At 35.7% G+C, this 20,046-nt stretch overlaps 1 protein-coding gene across 1 annotated transcript; it reads right to left on the reverse strand.

Annotated features, from left to right (window-relative positions):
* Window positions 1-1,264: 1,264 nt before the first annotated feature.
* Window positions 1,265-15,313, reverse strand: igsf5a (immunoglobulin superfamily, member 5a). Its single transcript, XM_059352123.1, has 9 exons — window positions 15,141-15,313; window positions 13,692-13,795; window positions 10,387-10,701; window positions 6,342-6,632; window positions 5,396-5,515; window positions 4,114-4,138; window positions 2,947-3,035; window positions 2,742-2,806; window positions 1,265-1,372 (listed from the first exon to the last, which is right to left on the reverse strand). Exons 1-9 carry the CDS (start codon window positions 15,311-15,313, stop codon window positions 1,265-1,267), a joined length of 1,290 nt encoding a protein of 429 aa, XP_059208106.1.
* Window positions 15,314-20,046: the final 4,733 nt, after the last annotated feature.

The raw sequence follows: 20,046 nt of genomic DNA on the forward strand, positions 1-20,046 counted from the left end.
ATGAGCTACATTTTCAACGTGTCTGCAAACATACTGTACAAAAAGAATTCAATAAATTACAAGCAAAACTTGCATGAAGGACTAACAGTTTATACATGTGAATTGAAACACTTGCATGTTTATTGCTGTATGTGAAGAGGTTAAGTCATATTATCACATCTCAAAAATAGGCCACTGATCAGAGTATCAGACAAAATGCTTTAGCCATTCAATGAAAATATAGCCTCTGTCCCATTGTTCAACCATACTAGTGCAGTGCCCGTAGGAAGTATGTATTCATATAGTATGCTGCACTAAAAGTACATTAACATGAACCCAATAGCTGATATACTATATTGCATGTAAGTATCTCATATCAAATGATTATGGGCGTTACGCTAAGCAACATGAATGTCATCCCTGAATTACACAGTAATGCAACATAAGAAGTGAATAAAGCTAAATCTCCGCTTAGCATGCTAATAGCTAATAACAGAATTTGCACATTACATGCAGACCACTACAACGTCTGCAACTCCATAAAAACACTTACTTTTCATAAGGTACCACACCATCCAGCACATACACATTGAACATTGATATTTGCTGGAAACTATTTGAATATTATTGGAAAATCAAACCTTGTAGCGCACTTTAAAACTCCTAAAGATAGGTAGGTTAAATAGACTTACAGATGAGATGAGTCAGGGTGTAAATCCAGAGTGAACTGTGTTACTGACCAGGTGTAGGCCTATCACACAATGGGGCGGAGCTCCCCAAAAAGGCGTCCAATCAGAAACAGTGCAATGCTGCAACACGTCCTACGTAAATAATGATATTTAGAAAAATAAATTCAAAAATCTTCAAAATCGAGGATGCACACCTTTGTGCCAATGAGCAAGCCACATACGAAATCTGAGGTCAGTCTGACTAACGGTCACACACACACACACACACACACACACACACTCTTCTTGCTTTTACAGATAGATATAGCCTCTGTCCCATTATTCAACCATATGAGGACAACCACAACAGCTTGTGTTGGTAAGGTTAGTCCCTGCTACACTTGAACATATTTCTTATGATTTCCAACGTTTATATTCTGCATATATACAGCTTCTACAGGCAGCGAGCGAGGTGTACAGCTTTTTTGCTACTGCAGCTCATCAGTCTTTGGTCTGGGACGGTTCAGTCCTTCTTCCCACCTTTCTCCAACGTTCAGAAACCAAACCAGTGAGGCTTAAAGGTGATTGTGCACGTTTGTTGTCAAACTTCTTGGTCCTCAAACAATAGTGACATGTCTGTGTTTCCTGAAGCCTGAGTCATCCACTGTGTTGTAGGCCCTGTTGTAACCATCTCCTTCCTGGTTACTGTTCCCAACATGAGGCATCTACAAAGCAAAAGCAAAACACATTCAACATCAATAATGTATTTAATTTGCTTTTAATAGCCAAGGTTTGCAGTTTAAACAGTCTAGACTCATAATTCACCAGACTTTCCTTCCTTATAAAACTGTTTAACTAGATTGCTCTGCTGAAAAGGCAATCATCTCATACTCAACAGGCTGTAATTGTGGATTTGAATAATATACCATATTTGTTAATGAGGTACCTCATTCATTATTGAAATTGGTCGAATTATCAAGCAATGAATAACCCATGTGTATAAATGCCTGATAAATGGCACGAAAAACGATTAGCATCTTTATAATTAAAGGTGATAAATTCACGTGGCTGGTAATTTCTCCATTCATTCATTTCTCCATGCAAAGTGATGTATATACATCACAACCTCTCACATTTATTAAATGAAACAGCATTTAGCATGAGCTTAGACAGATGGCCGCTTTTTGATTTATACTTGCACATTTGATGTGGCTACTGTGTGCCAATTGTTCTTGCAAAAGTCTGATTTTCTGAGAAATATGTAGGAAGTATAGCAGAATGGGTGCAATGTGGTACAGTGCATTTATTGTTTATGATACATAACTGGCATGTAAACAGTAACATGATTAAGAGGTAAACTCTTTATATGTTAAAGTGCCTTTGAAAGATGACAAATTAAAGCTTTTTGAGATGGAAATCTATTGTCAATCTGCCTCAACGGGCAACATCCAGGTCTGAAAAGTGAAGCTAATGCAACTGAACTGCCTTATAATAATAATAATAATAATAATAATAATAATACATAATTTAAAAAAAGAAAAACGTAATACCAGTCCAACCAGTTATCAACACTCTGTACTATATATGCCTCATTTTGGACAATACTTTGGTGTTATTTAACAACCAAGCTTTTGTCTGTGTGCCAAATATAAAATACTGTTCACTCTTTCAAGATGTGATATATTGTCTTATAAGTTATTGTTTGTATGAAAGGCTACTTGTTATTCTTCAAATGTATTTTGTCTATTTTGTCTATATCTTAAGCTATAATGCATAAAATATGCATTATAGCTTAAGACAGCCTACGGCCAAGCACCTTACCCTCTACATTTTGCCAACCTCAATTGTTCTATAACTAGGATTGCTTTTGATTGCACATTTGCACTTGGGTCATTGCTGCATTCTGTCAAAAACACATTAATGAAAGCTCATTCTGACCTATTAGTAATGTTGGAAGGCTAATTTAGATTTAGTAGACTGTTTCACCTTCATTGCAAGGCGCAAAATAAGGTTTGTGGCTCTAAAGGTTGCCGACCACCACTGCAAGCCAACATTTTCTATTTCTTATCATCGTGTATCACTGAACATCCCTACCTCAACAACTTGGGAGGCAACAGTTGGGCAATAGCCGCTGTCAGTGTTTTCACTGGGAGGGACACCTGTGAACAGAGAAGAAGACCATGACTTCATTGTCGAAGATGTAGATAATAGCTTGGTATAGCATTGTAGCAAGTGTCAGTGTATCAAAGATTTTTATTTAGAGCTTGTGTGTTTGTGTTCGTGCGTTTATGAGTCTTACTTGTTTGACCCTCCGGCAGATATGCTGCGTTCACTTGACCCTGTCTCTGTCCAGCTGCACTCAGCTGGCTCAGTGTCCTCACTCTTCGGCTACATACAAACAGGAATGACAAACAGAGGATTTTAATGTGTAAAAAAATACACTGTAAAACCCAATGTTGCTTGTGTGTTATTATAACTTTTTTTCCCTTTTCAATACAACAAAGATTTGTGTAAAAAGTCATTTTAACCTAGCCTGGGTATACCCATACTGCCTTGCGCGCTCAATTTCATTTTGAACCTGCAGGCAGTCTGGCAACTACGGCCGTTTCTTAGCCCTGTTTTAGGGATCCAATCACAGAACGGGGAGGGACGGCAAGACGATGGCGCATACTACTCGGCAGACGGAAACTTGTAGTTTTGTAGTTTTCTTACGGATCCAACATGGCTGCAGCAGACGCGAAACTCTCTTTCAATTTAGCTGTAGGCGGCGTTTTAAATAGCTAAGAGCGAAAGTTTATTTTAAAAGGATGTTTAGCCTTGCTTCCGACAGGATTTGGCCAAAGTCTAATTTACCAACTAGCCCCGCTACCGCTCGCTGCTGTAACCACGGTGATCTGGCTACGAGCCGGGGGACAGCGGAGCCGCCCAGAGACCCGCAGCAGCTCGTCTATTGACCATAAAATCAGTGGATGTGTGGCTGAACACTGCCGGTAGACTGTGAGCTGAAACTACAGAGCAGCCAGAGTCGGAACATGCTGCAGAAAAACGTTGCAGAAGCAGAATTGAGCATTTTAGTTTCAAAGTAGAGATGGGCTAGTCTGGCTATGTAAACATCAATTTCTGACGCTCTACATAAGTAATTTGGTATAATTGATACAATTGGCTAAGAGCTACGTACAGACGCTTATGATAGACATTCGTAGTGCCCAATAAACGGCTCTGGAGGATCGTAAACCACTGGGCTGGTTTAAGGCTGGTTTCCAGACTAATCTCATTTGTGATTAGTCTGGCGTTAGTCAGGCTAATTTTAACCTTAAATATTGAGTCAAATAGCAAGATTCATTTGAGTTAACTCCATTACATAAAATTATTTTGCAGCATGGACACTCAAATATTTAAGTTGAAACAGCAAGTTGGGTTTTACAGTGTACATGCTGTAATGTATTTTTTATATTTGATTTCTTACCTCATTTCATCTTGATAGTTGGGTTCTGGAGAGGATAGTAAGATAAGAGATTAGCTCATGTAAATGTGAATAATTGCTTGCTGAAGACTGTGATCAGTGGTTTCATTTTATATGTGATATACCGTACAGCAGGGATACTCAGCTTGCTTTGCCTTGGGGCCACTTTTGCATAACGACAGGTGACAGGAAGCCAGGGGCCAATTAATGAACAAACATAAATCATTCTTGTCAGATAAAATGAATATACATTAAAAGGCTCATAATCCAGTTGCAGCTGGCCCACACAGGCCAGGTGTGCAGCGGTGTTACTAGGATATGAGGACATTTTGGGCTCAGCCATCTTAATAAACAAGCTCTATTTCAATGTTTTTTTATGCATTCTGGCAGCTTATTTACATAAAGTACAAAAATATTGGCCATTGTGAATCTACACTGTTGCCCATAAAGTTGGAATAATTTTGTTTTCAGACACAATCCTCTGTTTATTCCTATTTAAATGCATCAGTAATCACAATCAAAAGGTTAATAATACAGTTTTGAGAAGATACACAATAAATTGTCACAATCATTTCATGGAAAGAGGTAAAAAATATTTTATTCCAACTTTATGAGCAACAGTGTTTTTTAATTTTCTCTGTGAACTAGAAAACAGTCGAAAGGCCACGAGGACCCTATTAACCCTCTGGAGTTCATCTATTTATTGAAAATACACGTTGTATTTACAGTAATAACTTTATTGATATATAATATGTAGACAAGCTGAGAAAGCCAGTTGAAAGTTCATCATAGGAGCTTTCACAGTGTGCCATTTATGTTTCTAGACCATTTTTAAAATGTGAATTTTCTTTCTACAATGAAAACTATTACTATTTTTAATTTACATGTAAATAGACTGTTTTGTAGTTTTATTATTTATTATTTTTTCTGCTATTTTTGTGTGTATAAATGCTAAAAAACAAAACATACATTTCCATAGACACCTGTGTCTTTTGTTTGTATTTTGGGTCCTGGCAGCTTTTTACTTTGTTAATTAAAATAAAATGAAAAATCTGACTGATAGCCAAGTTTGTGAGGAGAAAAAGGAGCCATGCATGTGATGTAAGGACAGACTGAAAGATGCTAAACAGAGACAGAAACGAATGCAGAGGAAGCTGACAAATTTCAACAAAATCTCCTGGACTTCAGAGGTCTAAAGGTCAGATTTGACCCCTGAACCGTACGTTGAGTATCACTGCTGTTCAGTGTAAGTTGTATTTGACTGATTCAAAAAACAGAGCCTCACCTTTTTCTTTCCTGCGTTTGTAGCAGAAGATGATTCCAATGATGAGCAGAACCAGCAGAGCAAAACCTCCAAAGGACACAACCACAGCGATCAGCACGGTCCAGTCAGTGGGCTGGGGAACTGTTTCAGAAGGGACGACCAGCATCAAGAGCAGCAGATTCAATTACAATTTTCACTGTAACACCATGGAAACAGCACATTTAATTTCTCTTATACATATGTTGAAATGTGAAATGCGTGGGGAAAGATCATTAAATCATCATTACAGCCTGAATAGAGGATGGGCCTCAATAAGATGTTGTACCTTGCGGTCACAGAGAGTGTGAACTGGTCAGTGACAAGAACAACACTTTTAGTGAGCGTACATTGTTGGTGCACAGTGGTGTCTGTTTGCATTTTAGCTTGTTTCACCACTGCTGACTGTAGCTCTCTCCCTCAATACTGGAGCAATTTCAGAAATTGTTGTCCTCATTAGTTACTTATTAACTGAAACACAAAATAAGGTCCAGATTGAAAGATGCCCAAAGGACACAAAAATACAACAAAAAAGACACTAAATTCTAAAAAACAAAACAAAAAAAAGACACAAAATGATTATAAAAAAAATAAATAAAAAAAGACACAAAATCATCAAAAAAAGACACAAAATTACCAAAAAAGGAACAAAAGGACAAAACATAACACAATATTATAAAAAATATATAAAAAAGACACATTATAAAAAATGGAACAAAATTACCAAAAAAGGAACCAAAAGACAAAACATGACACAATATTATCAAAAAAATACTAAAAAGACACAGAATTACCAAAAAATGGAAGAAAATTACCAAAAATAAAGAACACAAACAAGTCACAAAATTACCAAAAAAGGAACAAAAAGAAAAATCATGACACAACATTATAAAAAAAAAATACTATAATATATAGTGTGAGATCTTCTTACCGACCACCAGGAAGACGGAGCTGGACTCTGGGTTTCTCAGCGTGGACACGGTGGCCTGACACTCCACCGTGGTGTTGCTGACTGCCTGGAACTTGAGGACGCTGGTGGAGTTGAAGGAGTCTCCGTCAGCCATGCTGCTGGTGTTGTACAGGTCGCTGCTGACCACTCGACCGTTTCTGGTCCAGGTGACCGTCGGTTCAGGGAACCAGGCTGATGAGACACACTGGAACTCCACCTGCTTGTCCTGCACCACCGTCAGGTTTCCTCCTGTGATGCTGACCGAACCGCTCTCTGACAAATAAAGACAGAGGAGAGGAGAAGTCAGCACTGAGTCATCTAGTGTCCCCATTAGATGGTTGGCTCCAATACTAAACGTGAACACTGGGAAATTATAAACAATGGCTGAAAATCATCATAAGTATAATAATGATTTTGGTTATTATCAAGAAAACCATGGAAAATGGCTAGATATGATCTCTTATGAGCTACTTTTGTTGTTATCTTTATATTTGTCCAAATAAATGTACCTGTGTAATACTTTGTACACTGTAAAAAAAAGATAAACAATAGCTACTCAATAAAATTGAGGCAACAGATTGCACGCATTTTTAAATTTTTTTCTTGATAATGACCAAACTCATTATCAAGAAAACCATGGAAAATGTCTAGATATCAGCTCTTAAATTAAACTCTTATGAGCTATTTTTGTTGTTATCATTATATTTGTCCAAATAAATGTACCTTTAGTTGTACCAGGCATTAAAATTAACAAGAAATTGAAGAAAAAGGGTGGTCTAATTATTTTTTCCGTGACTGTATTTATACTATTTACATCTTGCAGATTTACCACTGTCTTTTCTTCAATGTCTTTTTGCTTGTATATATTAATATTACATTTATATTTTATATCTTTTACTTATATTTTATATGTCATGTTTATTGCTGTTTGCAACGGGGATAAGATAAGTATGTCCTCTGTACATATGGCAGCATTGATAAATAAAGTAGACTTGACTTGAAACATGTCTATAGAGATTAGAGTAACTCTTTTCAAAGTATTGCTGTCAGACATTTTTCTCTCGGGGCCCTGCATCTTTATTTCTAAGCTTCTGATGTAAAACATGTCCCACTTCTACTACATTTATAAACACGACGATAAGCATCCCTGCAGTCATATATTACATATTCATGACACATCATGTTGTAACTACAGAGTCCCACAGCACCAGGCCGGGTTAGTAAGATAACTTTATGTACAAAAACCCTTTACAAACTCTCTGTGCTGAAGCTTATGTAACATGATTTATAAATATATAGATATATTGTAGGCAAGTTTTTTTGTTATAAGAAATGCTTATAAAATGCATTATTTAGTTAATCTTATTTTTATAATGTGCAGTATATGCATCTTTTTGTATTCACCTCACACTGCTTTAAAACCAAATATGTGTTTCAGTAATGAAAAAAATGTTGCATTTGCTTTTTAATCACCTGTATATTTATTTGAATTCCAGTTTTGAGATGCAGGCTGTAAAAGTTTTATGAGGCTGTCCTTCCCTCTTTATAGACGCATCAGCAGTTACTCTTTCTCCCTGCACAATAAGTTGTTATCCTCTGAGCCACACACACACACACACACACACACACACACACACACACACAGACACATAGACATGCCTATGACTTTTGTTGGTAATTTTATGTGTTGGTGGTTATTTATGACTTTTTGGTTAGTTTTTTGTCTTTATTATGGTAAATCTGTCTTTTGTGGTCATTTTGTGTCTTTTTTTTAGTTATTTTTACATCTTTTACCAGAGAAACTGAACAGAGACTCCTTGGAGAGTCTTTTAATCCAACCGTCAAGTGCACAAACACACATTTTAAGTTTAACACACACACACACACACAGTTGGAGGTGCATCAACATGGCGGCTAACAGCTTCAGTAGCTGAGCTGAGCTTGCAAACAAACAGTTGAAATGCATCAGCTGGAATGGGTGCTAAACTAATTTAATGGAACACACACACACACACACACACACACAAACACACTCGTACTTCTATCTTTGCGAGGGCCCTCATTATAATAGTGAATTCCCTTGCAAGGTTATAATACTTTTGAATTTTTCATTAGTTTTAGTTTTAATTGGGTTGTGAATTTTTGTTTTCAAATTCAGTTCAAATTCAGTTTAATTAGTTTTTAGAGTGAGTTTGCTAGTTTTAGTTTAGTATTTTTTTTAAATGCTTTAGTTTTAGTTTAGTTTTTATTACTTTTAGTTTTAGTTTTTTGTAATGGGGTATTTGTTGGGTGGGAGATTAAAAGAGGTCACAGTTAATTTTGCCTTTATTTCCTTTGTCTAATCCATCTTCATTATGTATGAAAAAAGTTGACAAAGATGAAAATGAAGGACATTTTCATTATAATTTTAGTTAGTTTTGTAACCACACAATACAGTTTCAGTTAATTATCATTATCATGTAACCTTTAACCCTTAAAACAAAGTCTGAAATCTCAAAAAAGCCTTTAAAGAAGTGAGGACTGGCCGAAATGTCCTCACTTTGCAAAAATGTCCTCACTCTATTGGTTAAAAACGTGTTCTGGTCCTCACTATGTAGGAAGTACAAGAACACACACACACACACACACACACACACACACGCACACACCCTCATAAGTAGTGTTTCCTGTATATTTCTGCATGTTATGTCAATATGGATAAAAGTCCCTCTCCATTGACTGTAATGAACAGAGTTCCTCCATGTAACATCCCAGTGAAGGAGACAGATGGATAATGAGACCTGGACCGGCCTTCTGCTGTCACTGTACCAGTTAGTGGATGACAGGCAGAACAGTGTGTGTGAGTTTGTGTTGTGAATATGTGTAAGGCATCCAGGAGGCTTGGTGTGAAGGTTTTACTATTCCCCCTTTCTAATTCTGCCTTTAAAGCTTTCCTGGCATCTTGTTCATCAGATAATATTTTTCATTAGATGTTGCTGCCAGAGCTCACTGCTGCCCTCCAGAGTTCACCATAGTCACTACAGCTCCTCCACAACTACACTGGGAGCTTTTTTATAGTGTGTTCAGATATTTTGAGCTACATTTTTAACCCTTTTAACTTTCTGTATACTGCCCTACAAAGCCTAACTGCAGAAACTATATTTTTGGGGCGAAATGGAGTTATAACTAAAAACTCCTTTAAGACTCCTTGATGTCCGTTTTATATTGTGACAAAATTTTAGATTGAAATTTTGCTTTATTTCAGAGAAATAATGACATAAAAATTGTAGTAACGGCAAAATCCAACTCGAAACTAAAGCAGACCACAGTAAGTTCACTTACCACGTCTGATTTTATATATATACATATATATACATATATATACACACATATATATACATATATACACACACACACACACACACACACCCTGGCAGAATGTATGATTTCTTGGTTTCATGGTTTCATTTCATGATTTTAAAAGAGTAAACACAGTTGTTTGACAATAATTTAATTTTGTGTTATCATTCATATTCTCTGAAAAATGGCCAAGAAATCATAAATTCTGCCAGGGTATGTAAAATTATGAGCACAACTCTGTGTGTGTGTGTGTGTGTGTGTGTGTGTGTGTGTGTGTGTGTTTATATATATATATATATATATATATTATAAATATATCATCTCAGTGTGAGACTAGGCTGGGACTAAAAACTCTAAACTCTTGTCTTTAGATGTGAGCAGGTGTGAGCTGATAGTTTCCAAATCTTTTCAAAGTCTTCTGATGTTTAGGTAGCATAAGACAACACAGGCGTGTTAAATAGGTGCTTTAAGCATGATGGTGGCTGGATGAGAGTCAGTGTGAATAAATCTCAGCATCACTGAGACTCTGCAGCAGTGAACTTCCTTCAGTGTTTTTTGCATCCACAGTGAGGTCAGAGGTCAAATAAGAGCCACAAAGCAGCGCGTGTCTCTCAAAGTACCAAACACCACTTTGCCCAAAGTCATTACATATATCTAGCTCCAGCGTGACAGAAGTTATTGACCCTACCTTGAACATAAAGCTGTGCCGTCTTTGATCCAAAGTCTCCCAGCACGCTGCAGAGGACCGGCCCAGACTCCCCGCGGCTCACGTTGTGGATGGTGAACTCCACACAGCTGGTGTCCCCCATGGAGCAGAACCCGGCAGAGAACTGTCCCGAGGAGGACGTTACGTCCCCGGAGACACGGATGGTGAGGACCAGAAATCCTCCGACGTTCCAGGTCATGACATCCCAGACTCCTGGCACCGTGGCGTTGAACTGGGCATCAGAGCCTCGTAGCACCGTTAGATTCTGCGGCTCCAGCTGGAACTGTCCTGACACCGCTGGATATAAAAGAGGCGAGAGAACATGGCAGACAGTTAGACCAGTGGTTCCCAACCTTTGTCTTGAGGGACCCACATTTTTACCATTGTAAACTTTGGCGACCCCCCCTCTTTGGGGGCTAGCTCGCCAAGTTTTCGCCGCACAGTGATGTGACACATATCTTTGTAATCAGCGTAGTTACTGCTTTCACCAAGTTTGTGTGGACTTTTGGTTTTAAGAGGTTAAATTTACACTTAAAATTACATTTAGATCCAAAAATATTCCTATTGGGTATCTACCCAGCTAACTGTAACATAGGAAAGAGGCATCGATTATTTTTAGATATAGGTCTGTTGTTGGCCAAAAGAGTCATTGCAATAGCTTGGAAAGAGGTGGATAGACCAAGGACAGGTAAATGGCTTTCTGAATTAACAGCAGCTCTGCCCTTAGAAAAGATCACATATGCAATCAAGGGTAAACAACATATTTTTGATAACATCTGGGGCCCCTTTAGAAATTTTCTTTTCTAACAAAGACTTGTCAGGTTTGGTGGAAACACCTGGGGATGACCCATAAGTAGCCCTCTGCAGCCCATTTTGGAAAAATGTCTGTCTGGTGTTGACTGACCACTTTATAATTTATTTGTTTATGCATTTATATGCAGTGTATGGTTGATTTTATATTTATTTATAATGGGTTTTTTTTAATTGTGTATTTAAGTTTCCTTCTTTCGTTAGTGATTTATATTTACTATTTGTGTTGTTTTACATGGTTTGGGGCATATGTTTGGAGTCCCAGTAGTTGTATATATGTGTTATTATGTCTGAAAATATATAAAGATAGTGTTGGAAAAACATTTTTTTACACTTATTTGCTAAATTACTTACTTTAGAAAAAAGCAGACATTCAAACTTGCATAAAGACTTAAGATTATTAAATCTAGAAATTGTTGTGCTAAACCAACATAGTAATCTAGAAATAAGCATGTTGAATGCTTAAAAATAAGAAATTAACTCTTAAAACAAGATAGATTATCTAACACTTCTAAATCTAAAGTTTTTTCTATCTTAGTAAGAATCAAATAATTGTCAGATCACTCTGCTTGGGCCAGTTCATCGCTGCTTGCAGCTTTAATTTATCTAATTTTAAGAGTTAATTTCCTATTTTAAGCATACAATATGCTTATTTCCAGATTTAATAATCTTAATTTAAGAAAATCTTGCCAAGTGAAATTATCTGTCCATGCAGCAAGATCATTTCCCTCAGATTTAGTGTTTTTATCTTGTTGTTGGACACACCTTTATTGCTGTGTGAAAAAAACCCATACCTGTCATAGATTTACATTATCACAAAGAAACCTTTTTTCATTATAATCAAGACTTTTTCAACCTAGCTTTATTCACTTCTTATGTTGCATCTCCCACTATACGAATACATACTTCCTATGGGCACTGCACTAGTTACTGCAAAAGCAAAGTAACAAGGTCAGTTAATCATGCAATTCAATGCAATGTGAGAAAATACAAATCAAACATGTGTCACTGACTTAAATGAAATGGAAGCACATAACTCTCTTTGTTGGAGCTTGAGACATGTTTGACTTTGCTCAAGCTACGTAAATACTTCTACAAAGGAGGCTGGTTTAGTGTTGTTGGTTTCTGACAGCTGAAACTCAAACACAACATTAATCTGGACTGATCCTTCACATGCCGAGCATTAAAGCTGAGCTCGAGTTCATCTGCGTCTTATGTTCCTTTCTCTTGTTGCATCCTTAAAGAGTAAGCAACTGTGTGTGTGTGTGTGTGTGTGTGTGTGTGTGTGTGTGTGTGTGTGTGTGTGTGTGTGTGTGTAAAATGAGCGAGGCTGTTTACATTTTGATGAGCGTGACTGATAATATTTGCAACAGTTTGATTCGGCCGGGGCGGGGTTTTTCTTCAAGGCAGCAGCTAATAAGGTAAAAATAGAAGGTCATAATAATAATTCATCACTATCAAGAAACCTGTCTGACCTGCTCTGCCCTACAAAGTCTAACTGCAGTAACTAACAAAGGGTAAAACTGAGAAAAACTGCTTTAAGTTTTTTTAACTGGCCAGCCAAATAGGTAGGTAAGTGACACTTATTTCTACATGTATTGATGATGTAATTTTATGCTAAAAAATAATGACGATTTATTTGACATTTGACCCCAAAAATGTAGTTACTGTACTCTTTTTTTGCTGTAAAAGCTTCTAATAGTAATGCAAAACCAGAGTGCAGTAACTACAATGTCTTCTTTCAGCTTTTATATTTTTTTTCAGTGAATAAACATTTTTAAAATCGATTTTGCTATCAGTGTATTTAAAAGTGTTTAACAACTCTATTCAAAGATTTGTGTATTTTAGACTTATGTTATAGTCTTAATATAATATTATCTCACTTTTTTTACTTAATCACTATCTAGATAATGATTTCCCTTTCAAATAAACTTATAATTTCAAATATTCTTGTCTTCACTATTCAACACAATGAAGAAATACAAGACTACACACAATACTTTTGTTTTATGTTTAAATGTGTGCCTGTGTGTGTGTGTGTGTGTATATATATATATATATATATATATATATATATATATACAATCTGAGTGGGTTCATTCTGCATAGCGGGTACTTTTACTTTTGTGACTTAAGTACATTTTGATGCTGATACTTTTATCAGCATGCTGGTATTATTATGCTGGTACTATAACTTCCTCAAAATTTTGAATGCGGAACTTTTACTTGTAGTGGAGTAATTTCAGTGTGGTATGGTAAGGAAGAGATCTGAATACTTTTCCACCACTGACCATAACAATATACACTTTATCTGTCAAGAATAAATCACATTGTCACAATCATTTCATGGAAAGAGGTAAAAAAAAATATTCTATTCCAACTTTATGGGCAATCATAGTCAAGTAAGAGATCTGAATACTCTTTCCACCCCTGGTTGGTAAAGACTTTATATAATCATTTGAAAAATGAATGCTGACCTCCAGTTGCACACAGGAGTAAACAGATGTGGACGAGGTTCGGCCGTGAGTTCCAGGAAACAGTCATATTAGAGTTTTTATCCTGGAAATCCAAAGAGAGACAGCTGTGAGAATTTTCAGCAACACATTGGACTTCATGAAAAAACACTTTACAATTTGTCATTTATATAAGAAACATATGTCCTCCAAAGGGTGAGGACCACTCATAAACTATGTTTGTGTCTAAGGGAAAATACAAGCCACTTAAGAGAAAATCTGTTTGTCTGTTGTCCTCTTGAATGTTCAGAAAAGATTAAGATTAATATTTCCTAAATTGGTCCCACAACGGGGAAATTTCAAGAATTACAGCAGCAAAGTGGATAGCAAAAAAAGATAAAATAGTAAACAGCAGTATAAACTAGACATAAAAGAGGTATTAGCAAATAAACAAGTAAAAAAAATCAAAAGTATTAACAATTTACTGTATCAACAAGTAGAAATATAAAAGGTATTAACAATTTAAACAAAATTAAAATAAAACCTTGTGAACATTATATTGGATATGGACCATAGAACATAAAAGGCTCCAGATAATAAGACATGCTTGTACTGTATCTCCAAAAGACTGTAATGATTTTTCAGGTACAATAACAAGGAAAAAGAAAGAAAAGCTCTATAGTGGAGAGTTAAACCTCAAATTAATGACACAAGACCAAAAAACAGATTGAGATACTGACTGATAGGATTACATTTTTTGTTTTGCTTTGAAATTCAGTATAAATTAAATCTTTCTGTTTTTCACGTAGCAATCACATGTTTATATCGTTAATAATGATGATAATAATAATAATAATAATAATAATAATAATAATAATACATTTTATTTGTAAAGCACTTTTCATTGTTAAAAGCAAACACTATAAAAAAACAGGAACAACTTAACAGGAAGTGCCTGTCAATTAAAAACGGAGTCATTCTATTGTGTTGGATTCATTCAAAATTCTCTTGATTCAGAATTACAGACACATAAAGATTATATTTAATGTGATCAAAATAAGTAGATTCTATCTCAAACATTTTTATATTAAAGTTACTTAAACAACTGCTTCAAAATCAAGGACGCATTTATATTTAATACATTTTATCAAATATATTAAGTAAAATGAAATGACTACAGAATCATTTATTACAGTGTAGTGCTACAGAGTACAACAACATTAAAAACAGGTTAAAAACCATAGCACAACTTTTTAAAAAGAAAGGTTTTTAGGCCTTTTTTAAATGTGTCAGTGGTTCCATATTCCAACATATATGACATGTTAGGTGTTTCTTCCTCCCTACAAACTGTCGCCACACCCTTATAGCTGTTCCACATCAAAACTCCTTTAAATAATATGAGTAGAGAAACTCTCCACCTCTATAACTCAATATTACGTATAATTCACAGCATATTTAGTGAAACAGACTTACTGCATGAGTGCTCCTGCTGCTGCGCTGTGGATCGGATCAAAGCTTCTCTTCCTGAAACAGGTGAGCAGCAGGACTCTACCTGAGGCTGTGAAACTCTCACAGGGAGCAAAGTTCAGGTCCGACCGTTGAAGCCCAGCCTTTATCAAGCCACAGTCATAATGTGTGGCTGACATTATGACTGCTGCTGGAGCAGACAGGTAGGTGCGTCTTATCACATCAATCATTTCATAGTTCAGAGTCAATGAGTCACAATACTAAAAAAAATTTAACTCGATACCGATACTCAGGAAAATATTCGATACTTGTTACCATTTTCGATTCCGCAAGGATAAAAACAAAGACCCCAAAATTTAACAGAAATATTTTTATTAACAAGAAAAATGCAACATGTAAAAATTAACAGAACCACAGGTTAAATATTTATAATAAAAAACGGTTGTGCAAAAAGAAACTGCAACTATGATAACAAGCTTCAGATACTATCGATACTTTTGAAAATGAGTATCGTATCTGGATACAACGTTTTAGTATCGATACTTTTTTGAGTATTGATACTTTTGACAACCCTAGTTTTTACTGCCTGATACTGACACATAATGTCATGGAAAAATGATTAGACCGTCCTTGATTTCTTCAATTTCTTGTTCATTTTAATGCCTGGTACAACCAGGGCCGGCTCTAGCCCATTTGGTGCCCTAGGAGAGATCCATTGGTGTTGAGCAGCTCCGCTTGCTGTTTCACGGAGGGTAGAAACTCCCGTTTTTGTTTGCCCATGGTGCCAACCAGGCTATATAATACAACTGTCTGTCTATAGAATTATTAACTTACAAGTAAATTTGCAAAGAAGCACAGCTGGAGACCGTTAATACATTTAGAGACAAGAGAAACAATGAAAGTGCAAACCACGCAAAAAATATGCTGAACTGTGTTAAGCTAGCATTGCTTTATTTTAACCTAGCTAGCAAGCTAATACAAATGAAACGTCTCCACACAAAACGTCATTTAGAAAAAGATTGGGACTCCTCCTCCTCCTCTTTTCTTCTCTTTTGATACTGAGCACTGGAGAGCTTTGACGGCCGTTTCATCTTGCGAAATATCAAAACATAACGTGTCTGTCACTTGACGGGACCTGACCTCTGTGACAGTGATCTGACTGTCTAAAGGGGGGCAAGGCAATGACCACACGTCACGTGACTCAGCACCACAAGTGGCAAAATGTCATTGTTTATCTGTTTCTTTAGTTTTAGTTTGCCCATTGTCGAGGGCGACCTCATTTTAACATGTCTTTACTGTCCTATCTAATTTGCACTGGGGGCAGGCAGCTGGGGGTAAAGGGGAAAGGGTGTACTTTTTTTTTTTTTTGTATGTGCTTGTTTCTGTCTTGTATGCTTGTTTCACTTGCTGTTCAGCACTTTGTAACATTTTGTTTTGAAAAGTGCTCTATAAATAAAGTTTATTATTTTTATTATTATTATTATTATTATTATTATTATTATTATTATTATTATTATGTTAATTGATGGTAAGTGTTAGGCAACTGCCAAACTGTTTTTCTTTTCTTTACTGATTTTTTTAATTGTTTTTTTTTTGTTTTTTGTTACAGTGAAGGTGTCCCCCAGGGCTGTATCCCAGTGATCTGCTGAACTCTGGAGACCCTGAAGAGCTTCCTGTCTCCTGCTGTGCAGCTGAGAGATCACACAGAGAGGCAATCTGTCAGGAAGCTCTGTGTAGAGCAGCTGTAGGGTGCACAGCTGTGCTCACCTTAACGGTTTGAAGTTAAAGTTTGAATGATGTCATTTAGGCCAATCAGAAAGGAACATTTAAATCAGAATCAGATGATGGTTGCTTAGTGTCCCCTCAAAAATCTGATTAAACCATAGTTTTTCAGGGTTAAACTCTTTACAGATACAATACTTTATATAGATACGTTGTTGCTTTAGTCCTAATACATAAATGTACTCATGAAGGTGTTGACCACTAGTAGTGCTATGGAGCAATGTTTTTAATGTATTTATATGTGCACTGTGCTCATGCTGTTCCCCTTGTCAACAGCTGGTGGCAGTAATACACACAAAAGTCTAGTAATGTGTCACAAAAGAAGAGTTTCAAGCAGTAAGATGGATGTAGACGTGCAGGATGCAACATATTTATTAAAATGTATCACGTTTTTTTACATGTTAGACCTCAAGACACATTTTGATAAGAAACACTGAATATAAACTTAGCTTTTGTTCATGTACAAGTAAACTCCAGAGGGCACCTTTAAGATTTGGAGCCAAGTTTTCAGAGGCTTTAAATTCCTGTTACACCTCAGGAATTTACAAGTCAGGAGAATCTGTTGTAAGCTGCTGCCTCTAAAGATGTTTTCAAATTGAGTGAGTGATCCTGAACTTAACTTAACTTAAAACAAGAGCTAAACTAAACCTCCGCTCTTTAAAGAGCAATTTAAATTTCATACATAAGAACAATTCACTGTTCACTATGTTGTAAAGGAAGACGGCAAACATCTTGCTGAAGATAGTGTGACAGTGACGTGACCTTTGACCTCCTCCTGGAGACAGGAGAGAGAAGTGGGTCTCAAAGCTATTATACAGTGACTTTCTGATGGCTGTACATGTGACGTTTTACCCTAAACAGAGAAATCTCTTTATCTCATCTTTTTATAATGGTTTTGTAGAACTTACTACCAAAATGGATATTTTTAACAGAAAAAAATATAAAACTTCATTGATATAGAATGCCATTAAAATCAATATGAATTTTTTTTTTTATAGGCAAATTTTTTTTAGAGGCAAAAAAATATTGCCCATAAATAAATGTAATTTTGTTTCTTTATTGATTTTCAGGGGACTTTTATTTTATAATTCCACATTTATATATTTCAGGGACTTTTGTTTATTTTATTTATTTCATTTAATTTGTTTTATTTTATTTTATTTATTTTATTTTATTTTACTTCATAGTTCAATTTTCATTTCATAATTCCACATTTATCTTTTTAGGGGACTTTAATTTTACAATTCAACATCAATATATTTCAGGGACTTTTATTCTATTTTTTTATTTTAATTTAATTTATTTTATTTTACTTCATAGTTCAATTTTCATTTCATAATTCCATTTTTTTTTGGGGGGGTGACTTTTATTTTACAATTCCACATCAATATACTTCAGGGAATTTGATTTATTTATTTATTTTTATTTTATTTTTTATTTTTTTATTATTATTATTTTTATTTTTATTTTTTTAATCCAATTTTCATTTCAGAATTCCTCATGCATTTATTCAGAGACTTCAAAGACAACAAATGTATTTATTTTAGGGGATTCAATCTTTTTGTTGTTGTTGTTTTTTTCTGAAGATATAATTTTCTTTTCTTTATAGGCTGTTGGGGATTTACTTTACAAGTTGATCAAACATTGTGTCTGTTCCTCTCTCAGAGTGGAGGTGCAGACCTCCAGCTCCTCCTGTGGCCCTGCAGCAGCAGCAGCAGCTTGGTGAGTGAAGGAGCTCAGAGTTCACACTCCTGCTGGTCTGTGGCCTGTGGACCTGTGATACAGACTGATGAGAGTCAGTGGGACGGCTGCAACACGCTCATCACCACCAAGGTCATCTGGACTCTGCTGTATAACAACAACGTCACTGTACGACGAAACCATTCTGCACCTTTAAACTGAAAAATACATCAAAACAACAGAATAAGCAAATTTACTGACTGAGTGATGTTCTCCATCTGAACCACTAGAGGTCACTGTAGGACCATGTTCAATACAACATGCTGTATTTCAGACATTTTAAATACATGTTCATGTTTTTATGTATGAACTTATGAACCCGGTGAACAACTTTAACCCTTAATAGGGCACTCATTGAAATACTTGCAAATTCCACATTTCAACCCTAGAGAATATTGGAGGATATTACATACTGCCAGAATGTGTAAAAAAACATACGAAAATAATATTTTGAGAAAAAAGTTTACGAGATTAAAGTGGCAAATCTACGAGAAAAAAATGTGCAGATTTATGAGATTTAAAGTGGTGAATCTGGGAGAAAAAAGTTGCTTTTTCCCCCCACTTTTTTCTCGTAAATCTGCAACTTTTTTCGCACAGATTTGCCACTTTAAATCTCTTAAATCTGCGATTTTTTTCTTGTAAATTTGCCACTTTAATCTAGTAAACTTTTTTCTCAAAATATTACCTGAAATTACCAAATATAGTTCTTTGACTGATAAAGGGTTAACCTGTGATGGTTTTGTGACACGTATTCTGCCCTACAAAGCCTAATTGCAGCAACTATATTTTTGGTCGAAACTGAGTTTTAGATAAAAATGAACTCCTTGATGTCTGTTTTATCTTGTGAGAAAGTTTTTGGATTAAAATTTTGCTTTATTTCAAAGAAATGATTATATAAAAATTGCAGTAACTCCAAAATCCAACTCAAAACCAAAGCAGTAATTGTACTTACCATGGTCTGCTTTGGATATATATACTAATTTGCTTTGGATATATATACTAATTTAAACATAAAAATAATAGAAATTATACGTTAAATAGTATAAAATCTCTTTACAACTTAAAAAATGTATTGCAAAAGCAAATTAACAGACAATTATGTGGAAATGATTCCAAAATGGAGTAGATATTTAAGTTTTCTGCCTCATTGAAGACACCTCTACATGGGCACCATTAGCTTCATGAAGCACATCAAGACAGCACTCGATTTCTTGCCGTGTTCGCTGTAGCAGAGCCTCATCATCAATGGTTGCCATGGCATCAGTGATCTTCTGCTTTAGGTCAGTGATGTCCCGTATATTTGTTCGATGTGCGATATCTTTAACATAACCCCACAGAAAGATTTCAATACACATCTCTTGAGGAGTAGCCCTTTTTATAGGGGTTCATT

The sequence above is a fragment of the Centropristis striata genome, chromosome 15 (assembly GCF_030273125.1).
Source record: "Centropristis striata isolate RG_2023a ecotype Rhode Island chromosome 15, C.striata_1.0, whole genome shotgun sequence".
NCBI lineage: Eukaryota > Metazoa > Chordata > Actinopteri > Perciformes > Serranidae > Centropristis > Centropristis striata.